At 39.7% G+C, this 9,803-nt stretch overlaps 2 protein-coding genes across 3 annotated transcripts in view; one reads left to right on the top strand and one right to left on the bottom strand.

Moving 5' to 3' along the window:
• LOC119836250 overlaps positions 1–6,339 on the top strand; it is an 8,786-nt gene extending 2,447 nt beyond the window's left edge. For both annotated transcript variants that reach the window (XM_038361528.1, XM_038361527.1), the window contains exons 2-3: positions 2,055–4,809; positions 5,204–6,339. In XM_038361528.1, the coding sequence (XP_038217456.1) occupies positions 2,616–4,809; positions 5,204–5,610 (2,601 nt within the window). In that variant the 5' untranslated portion in view covers positions 2,055–2,615 and the 3' untranslated portion in view covers positions 5,611–6,339. The remainder of the gene's footprint in view (positions 1–2,054; positions 4,810–5,203) is intronic.
• A 700-nt stretch (positions 6,340–7,039) lies between these two features.
• Positions 7,040–9,159, bottom strand: LOC119836170. The gene is made up of 4 exons (XM_038361426.1): positions 8,871–9,159; positions 8,076–8,267; positions 7,617–7,762; positions 7,040–7,228 (listed from the first exon to the last, which is right to left on the bottom strand). The coding sequence occupies exons 1-4, from the start codon at positions 9,143–9,145 to the stop codon at positions 7,086–7,088; spliced, it is 756 nt and encodes a 251-aa protein (XP_038217354.1). The 5' UTR covers positions 9,146–9,159; the 3' UTR covers positions 7,040–7,085.
• Positions 9,160–9,803: the final 644 nt, after the last annotated feature.

Below are 9,803 nucleotides of genomic sequence, written 5' to 3'. Positions count from 1 at the left end.
TTTAGTCAATCGATAGCGAAGTTCCGATCTGCAATTATTAAGGCAATAGCCGGTAATTAATTTTCAATTTGTATTATAGTATTTTCAATTTGTATAATTTTAATTTAACTAATGTATCACACAAAGTTTTTGTTTTGTTAATTCTTTAATATTATTTTTGTTCTATCACACTTGACGTTAACGTGAATGTTGTAATTTCCTATAATTGAAGGTGCAGTAATCTATGAATGTGGCAGGCTTTTTTGAAAATGTGAACTGTGTCCTTTGTTGGAAATTCATTATTAATAAATAAATAAATAAATAAATAAATAAATAAATAAATAAATAAATAAATAAATAAATAAATAAATAAATAAATTCGACTGTAGCTTTTTTTTTGGTGTAGTAACGCGATAGTTCCGTGCACAGATAATATAATAGCTCCGTGGGTTTAACCTGGCAATGTGGAATGGTTCCTCCCCAAAGTCCTAGGAGACCTTTTTTGTAAGTAATAATTATTAATGGTCACCCAATCAGCTTTGCCCGGAACAGATCGTAAAAAACATTGCGATGTCAGACACGCTCAATGTATCAAGCTTCTGCTAGTAGTAAAACTTCAAAGTCGGTCTCCTTTGGAAGTTTATTTGTAACAAACAAACTGTTTACATATTTTCCTGTTTATGATACAACAAATTCTATCCTACTAATATTATAAATGCGAAAGTTTGTAAGGTGTGTGTGTTTGTTGTTTTTTCACGCAAAAACTACCGAACCGATTGCAATGAAATTTGGTACGTACACAGCTGGACAACTGGAATAACATATAGGCAACTTTTTATCCCGATATTCCTACGGGATACGGACTTACGCGGGTGAAACCGGGATGCAGCTAGTAATGTTCATAAAGCTCTTGTTACGTACAAACTAATGCGTCAATATAAAGATGCATAATCTCTAAGCAATTTATCCATAAGCCTCAAATAGCAATTACCAAGCGAACCGCCACACTTAAGATTACTTATCTATTATTATCATTCGTCTGTTCAAACGTAGCATTTATTTATGTATATGCCTCAAGGTCGTTAAGGACATATTATGCGTTTGATGTTAAAATTATCTTTGGGTTTACACTTGCATAACACATAACTCTAACAAACGACTGTAAAATGTTTACAATATATTGTTTATTAATTTTGGCAGTGTTTTACATGGCTCGTTGCATAGCTTCTGGATAGCCTCGTGTTAAGCTATATCAGTTAACTGTTAGAATGATAGATAATGCTTGAACATAGCTTATTTCAGTAACTACGGGTCCAATTAGAAAAATTCTTTCATTTGTAAATGAATAAACAATTAAATGTAAGGACTTCCACAGCTTACACATTTGTTATCTAAATAAATTGTACTGATACTGTGTTTTATATTGTGTGACTGAAACTATATGCACGTACACTCAAACATTAGCTCTCATCACTTATACGTTAATTGTGCATACCCAAACAGACCCACACACACATACACACACACACTAACACGCGCGCGCCCGCACACGCCATTCAACACGCCTACCCATAAAATTACTACACACTAAGACAAAATTTCATTCATTCATCATCAGCCCATATATGTTCCCACTGCTGGGACAAAGGCCTCCTATGAGGGTGACATGAGGGAGACAAAATTTACTGTAACATAATTTAAAGGGAGAAGCCACCGACATCCGAAATTATTTCAGTTAGTAGATTACACTACATTATTCTTTGATCACTTTTCATTCCGGTACCTCTCGTATTGGTCTATCATATTAGTGATGTTAACTAGGATAGGTATAATACAATAAAAACTGTCATATATATCTTCGACAAATGTACCTGTTCACAGCAAAAATAATTTTTCAATTCGAACCAATAGTTCCTGAGATAAGAGCGTTCAATCCAACAAACAAGCTATTCAGCTTTATTATATTAGTATTGGCACAGATAACATAAAACTATACTGTATTGGTATCGTAAGAAGAATAATAATAAGTATATTATTGTAAGACAGTTTTATAAAAGAATTCTTGTCATTTGCAGGTTATGGGGTCGGAAATGTGTATGAAACACTTGGTTAAATTAATTGAGCTTCTTGCTAAATTTGAACGTGAGCCTAAAGAGATCAAAGGAATCCGTGTCACCAACTGGTTCCGAAGAGGAGAGGATATATTTGAAGAACTCTTCAACCTTGGTCATAGTGTGTCCTGGAAATACGCAGCACTTAGAACAAATAGCAAAGCTACGGAAGTAATTGAGAAAATCACAAACAACAAAGGCTGGCTAGAAAGTTTTATCACACTCTATCCTAATTCTCGCATCAATTTGGATTTAGTCGGTTGTGCTGACGATATTTGCAAAGTCCGATCCGGAATCGATGTTCTGATGAAAGGGTTTTCTAATATAAACAGTGATTTTGACAAAGTATTAAAAGATCTTGAAGAGTTGGGTGAAGTTGATGAATTTGATAAGTGTCTTAAGTTGTGGATTGAGACGGGACACCGTCCCGACTTTAAAGAAAAGCCTTCAGGTTTGTTAAAGGCCCACTGGTGGTGGTTTTAGAGAATTTGTGTAGCAAGAAAGATCTTTAATTGAAAAGTAAAAATGGATGTCGACGAAGATAAATGGATTAGTGTAGCTATTGACAATGTGGATAAATATTTACACAGAGGTGGCGAAGGAAAGGGCGATGAACCGCAACTCATTGGAGGAACAGAGCTGTTGAATACGATCGGCATGGCTATGGGGCTGCCGATCCGCGATCCAACCACCTGGTCGGAACGGGAAATGGAGCGAGCCCTCCGCGGTGACTTAGTTTTCTTCGAGGGTAAATCATTGGAAGCTATAAACGCGATAGCTGAAACAATTCAACGTTGTTGTAGTGGAGATGAAACAAATTATGTGACAGTAATACCTGTTGAATTGTACTATGAAAAAAAACTATACGAACTACCGATATTTAGAGTGCATAGACATACGAATTCCCAAAAATACTACGTAGATAATGCAGGAAGGTATTACAAGAGTTTTGATGACTGGTACGACAATAGTAAATTACCTCCATGCAAAATGCTTTTTCCCAATCGACTTCGTCTAGAATATAGACCTAATTATAACTATTCCCATTGCTTTGTTAGAGATACACCCTCAGCAAGGTTGGGATCAAAGGCAGCAAGGACCGTTGATACCGTCAGTGCAGTTGCAGGTATATCATCAGGGGTGGGTTTACTATTTGCTAGTGGTGGTCTCGCGACTCCCTTGGTGGTAGTGGGTGTTGCAAGCGCACTATGGGGCACCGGAAGAGCTTCGAATCAATTAATAGATAAAGCGACGCATGGTGAATCTATTAATCCATTTACGGACTCGGAATCTCGAATGCTGTGGCTAGGTGTTGCTGCTAACATTGCAAGCTTCGGTGCTATGGGTGCGACTATGAGATTAACATCATTGGCGGCACGTGGTCGAGAAATATCAAGCGCATTGAAAATATTAACAAACGTAGCTAATGGGACAAATCTCACTATCAGCACAATAGCCATTATTAACAATACGGTATACTTGGCCGTCAATTATGACAAATTATCACCAGTAGACGTTCTGTTTCATGTAGCGTCGATAGCGTTCTGGACTAAAGGTGTCTACTCCTATAAGACAGCCAACACAATAATTGCAGAAGCTCACAACCAAGCTTTTGATCAGATAAGCAAAGAGTTATCACCTGAACAACAAAACGAATTAAAGGAGATAAGAAATAGAGTTCAGAATGACGGAAATCTTTTACGGCAATTCATATCAGCATCGCAAAAGAACATATCTATACAAGAATATTCCCAATTTTTGATCGATGGCTTGCAATATTACGATACTTTGGCTAACATGAGCCCAGAGCAAATTGAGGCTTTTGCGAGTTTACGCAATTTTATTCGAGACGACTTAAGACTTCTTTCCGGGCTTAGAAAAGTGTCAACAGCAACAAACTTAAATAAGCAAGACACACTAGAACTGGTGCTGAGGATGTGGCAATCGAATACTGAATTAAATTTTTCCGGAACCGGAAGTGATATCAGGTTAAGCGGTGGTAACTTAGTGTTGGGAAGTGCTCCACCAATCCGAATAACGCAAATGCCAGAATTATCAGCTTCATTGATACGATTTTTTGGTGAACATTTAAGTAAAATAGATACTAGCACGACACACCAGTGGTCTGTGCCCGAGCTACTAACGCTTCAGAGCCGCGGGCTATTCACTCTATGTTCTGTAACTGGAATCCACAAAGGTGGCCACTCCATTGTCACCCTGAACAGTCAATTGCAGGTCAGCGTAAAGACGTTATTGACTTATCCATCTGCTGCATGTGAGTCAATGATTAAACTTGTTGGTAATCTTAAGCCTGAGCACTGTACCACAACCAGCAAGTTACCCGCTGAAGTAGTCAAACTCTGCGTGTCCGAATATCGGCTACGCTTCGAAATCCACAGAAAGGAAAGTATTGAATTTGTGACAAAAATTGTAAATGGGTACAACAAGCTGAGCGATATTGCAAAGTCACAGCTACTTCCGCACGAAAAAGACAGATTGTATACATTCAAAACGGCTGTAAAGACGCACCAAGCGGATGCGTATATGGGAAACATGGTGAAATTTGTTGCTGAGATGCAGCCTAAAAATGTCAGCGAATTGGTCGCGTACTGTGAATTCGTCATGACATACATCGATGATGCCATGGCTAACATTGAGAATGATCTGCGAACTGGCGCGAAACAGCTCCCTCGTAATGCAAAGAAAAGTGTCTGGAAAAGTACGTATAAATTATATTACTAATATTATTTGAACACCACTATTACTAATATTACACAGATATAATATCCTACTTAATATTATAAATGCGAAAGTTTGTAAGGATGTATGTGTTTGTTGCTCTTCCACACAAAAACTTCCGAACTAATTGCAATGAAATTTGGTACGTAGACAGCTGGACAACTGGAATAACATATAGGCAACTTTTTATCCCGATATTCCTACGGGATACGGACTTACGCGGGTGAAACCGCGGGGCGCAGCTAGTTACTAATAATACTAGTATCATAAACTTAAGGGATACCTACACTCTATATACACACACTCACACTACATATCTACTATATGTAAAATTTTCCAGCTATTATAAATTGAATATTTTCATATATCAACAGGACAACAAGCGAGCGAGGAAGCCTTTCGTGATCCAACAGCGATGAAACAAAAACTGAACGAATTATTTTCAATCGTCGAAAATAACGACATGGTAGGTGTGACGGCGCTAGAGAAAGGACTACCAAATGACAAGTTGATAGAAGCTATACGATCCAATAAGATAAAATTCGGTGGAAAGGTTTCCGCCGCTTACCATATTTTTAAGCATGCCACTGACCCACCGTCTGCGTATGTGGATCAAGCGAATAGTACCATGAGGTCGTCTTCTAGCCGATACAATATAACGCTAGGGCAAGAGGGCGATACGAGACTTATTTCGTTCACGGATGACTTTGGTAGTTGCTTCGTCCTTGAGAAAGACGGTCGCGTGTTGCTGTGCTCTTTTCGGGCACATGGTCGAAAGTAGATGTTTAACAATCTGATGCTATAATTTTATAATCCTGTTTTTCTTTCAAACGTACAGTAGCGATTTAAAATGTTTCTTACTAACCGTAGGATTAAGGCTTGTGAAACACACTTCACACTAATATCATTAATGTTTGTTTGGATTTTTGCCCTTCAATCACGCTGAAACTACTGAAGGGATTTTGATGAAATTTCGTATACAGAAAGGGTGCGAGCTTACTTGGGTGATAGGATAGTTTTTATTCCGACTAAATGCTCCCTTTGGATAAAACAGGAATCTTGATATCGGAGCGTCTAGTACTAGATAAATACAATTAATTTTAATGCAAAGATATACAAAGGGTAATAAACAACGATTTAATTCGTAACTGTAATTTAAGTTGGGCTAAATCTGTTAAGAACAACGGCTGTTTACCTCTTTTCTTGGAGTCATGCGCAAATTACATGACATTTTAAAGCTAGGGCATCACTATATTCTGTGGCATCACCATGGTATCACCGAAGTGTGACAAAAGAAATTCCAAAAAAAAGGTTACCGTTTTAATTATTATAAATAAATAAATAAAAACAAATACCAATTCGTGTGTCATAATTTATAGACAGCCCCTAATTCTCAAAAATCTAAGCAAACAGACACACCATTCATTGTGATTTAAGATACATGCATAATATATTCGTAGTGTTTAGTAAAGTATGCATTATATAAAAAAGTTTAATAAATTTTACGGATTAATAAATTGTTTGTATTATCCTATCTATCCTATCCCATCCTACCTATAATATAAATGCGAAAGTTTGGATGTGTGTGTGTGTGTGTGTGTGTTTGTAACTCTTTCACGCAAAAACTACTGAACCGATTGCAACGAAATTTGGTACGAAGACAGCTGGACAACTGGAATAATTTATAGGTTTTTTATCCCGATATTCCTACGGGATGCAGACTTACGCGGCTGAAACCGCGGGGCGCAGCTAGGTCCAAATAATATTCCGTATTCCTTCTCCTTACCCTTCCTAGTGCTTCGCCCTTTATTCCCGTCATCAACCCTTTCTTCATACTCCATTCTAAAGTCGGCAATCCGTAAAGATTAGAGACGTGAAGCCTGTGCACTACAAAACACTAGAAAACTTGATGCGTGTAAAATTGGGGATATACTCATCTTTTTATAAAATAATCAATTACCTTTACTCTGTCTTGCTTAAGCTCGGAAATGGGTAGACGGATTTGCCATTTTTTATTTTAGATATATTCGTGGATATTTGGGAACCCTTTGAATAGTGAGAATAATTTATAAATAGGTGATATGAAGAAAATAAGATTTCGTTGTTTATTTTTTATAGATAGATTTTGTGATACAAATTTTTCTTTGTGATATTTGTGAGAATGTATTATTTAAGGAATGATACTTCAGAAATAAAAAAATCAATTTCATAACTTCACAACAGCTGTATATATTTCGATGAAACGCTAAATTGAATTCAACCGGAGATTCGAACTGGCAAGCCTCTTGCTACAATACTGGTGGATATCATAAGGAAATTGGTAGCATTTCTGGATTTCGATATAGCACGGAGCAAGTCCCTCTCTGAAGTTATTTGCGATTTCTGTTCCACGTTTGTGTCTGAAAAATAATAATTAATTTAATATCAACGAATAGCAACATTTTCGTATCACATTATTATCATCATCATCATCATCAGTCCACGCATGTTTCCACTGCTGGGACACGGGCCTCCTATGATGGTAGATGCCATAATCCACCATGTCGGTTTCCTCGCGATGGTTTCTTTCACCGTTTCGAGCTGTGGTGATGTAATTCACATGCGTAAATAAATTGAAAAAACTTTTTTCCCCCCGATTTTAAGATAATGAATTTACTTTATTGCGAATTTAATAGAAGAGGGTTGAAAACAAAATACAAGCGACGAAAATTTAGTAATTTGTACAAATTAAAAAAAAAAAGTAAGTAAGCAGTAAAATCAGTAAGTCAGTCAGTCAGGCACACTCACCTAGCTGCCCCTGGCTCCAAGCAGCCTTGCCCACGAGGCGCCAGTCAGCCGGCGCGGAGCTGGGCAGCGCCAGCGCGAGGAGACTTGTCACCAGCTTGTCCACCTCCAGGTCCGTCACCTCCCACAGCATCCCCACCACCATGGGGCTGGGGATGAACAAGTGTTTAGTTATAGATAAAATTGCAAGTAGTGAATTTAATGAAAAACATTAATTTGCGGTTGCTTCAATGATCATTCATTTATCCTAACTTTTCAGCCTCGCATCATTTCGATGTCACAATTAAGGTTTTCACCAGCACGTGCACCTTAGATCTGCATTTCAATGATTTGCACGTAATTAAATGTTATATCTGCAATACACTTGTTTGCTTCCAAGTAAATTTACTGGTCGTCAATAAAGCGGCGTCATTCAATAAATCGCCTAGGCTGTCAATAAAACGGCTGATAGTATCGTCCCACCAGCGCGCCGCGTGCAGCGCGTGGTGCGCGGCGGCGGGCGGCGCGCGGCCCGCCCCGCCGGCCAGCCGCGCCGAGCCGCAGCCCGCCAGCACGCACACCGCGCCCCCGCCCCCGCCCCCGCCCCCGCCCCCGGCCCCCGCCCCCGGCCCCGAACCGCACCCGCGCGACAGCCCGTCCCCGTGACCGCAGTACCTGCGAAACAAGATGCTGCATCATCATCGGCCCATATGGGGACAAGGGAGGCTGAGTATAATAGGTATCATCATCATCAGCCCATATAGAGATAAGGTAGCCTGAGTAAACCATTCAGAAAAACCATTTATTTGGTGGACACGACATCATACAAAACATTGAAGACATACACAGTGATTCATTAACAATAACAAAAGCCATACAACATAGATATGTTTTTCTGTTCTCCTTAAATCGTCGTGTCTGTGTAATGTTTTTCTTATTTCCTACTTTGTAATGTTCAGTCTTTTTTTTTAGTTAGTGTTCTTGCGCGTGAACAATAATGTTTATCTATGTTCATGTCCATGTCCATATCCATGTCATGTCTTAGTCTATGTACGGATATGTCCATGTGCATGTCCATGTGCATGTCCATGTTCATGTCCACGTCCACGTCCACGTCCACGTCCACGTCCACGTCCACGTCCACGTCCACGTCCACGTCCACGTCCACGTCCACGTCTATGTCCACGTCCACTTCCACGTCCACGTCCACGTCCACGTTCACGTCCACGTCCACGTCCACGTCCATATCTACAATGCAGCTCATAGAACAAGACGTACAGGAACACGTCCGCCTCGGCGAGGTAGGCGAGCAGGTCGTGCGGCGCGGCCGGCTCGCCCGCGCGGCCCGCCCAGCCCGCGCACCAGTACGAGAGGAACGCCTTCATGCGCAGCTCCATGCGGGCCAGGTCCCTGTCTGTGGACACACGGATTGTTGTGGTGCAATGCCCACCGAACACCTTAGTCGGCAATCCTATCTGTCTGACTATCCTGGGCGGCGTTCGACCCAGATAAAGACAGATAGGATTGCCGACTAAGTGTTCAGTGACAGACATGGCAGTCCACTAATCATAACGTTAATAATAACATATATTTAACACTAGCGGCCCTGCTTCGCCCGTTGTACATATATAGCCTTCCTCAATAAATGGGCTATCTAACACTGAAAGACAAATCGGACCAGTAGTTCCTGAGATTAGTGCGTTCAAACAAACAAATTCTTCAGCTTTATAATATTTGTACAGATAATTATGGGGAGCCGGAGGCCCATATCCTTTTCCTTACTCTTCCCAGTTCATTCCATTACTCCTCTCGCCAATGCTTTCTTAATCCCTTTCCAATTTATAGTCGACAATCCCTTAGAGGAGGTACAAGGTCTTCAATAGACCTTACGCCTCTCCAAATCAGGTGACCCACCAGCTCCATTGCCGACGAGGACAAAAGGTCATCCCTTATAATCCCCACCATAACTTAAATAAACGTAACAAGTAGTAGCAAAATAGAAGTACCAGGTATAACAAGTAGTAAGAAAATAGGGTTACATAATAGGTCAAACCAGTAGTAGTAAGTGGTAGTGTGGCCAAAGTCAAATAAGTAAACAAATAAAAGTGCGTAACAGTTTAAATAAATAGAGGGTTGAGAAAATTTTGAAAGAATAGAAAAAATTTGATCACGAGGCAGGATTCGAACCTGCGTATCTTGCCTAACCGTAGC

This window comes from Zerene cesonia, chromosome 23 (assembly GCF_012273895.1).
Source record: "Zerene cesonia ecotype Mississippi chromosome 23, Zerene_cesonia_1.1, whole genome shotgun sequence".
NCBI classification, from domain to species: Eukaryota; Metazoa; Arthropoda; class Insecta; order Lepidoptera; family Pieridae; genus Zerene; species Zerene cesonia.
Note: the sequence above shows the minus strand (reverse complement) of the source record. Positions and strands in the feature narration are given on the sequence as shown.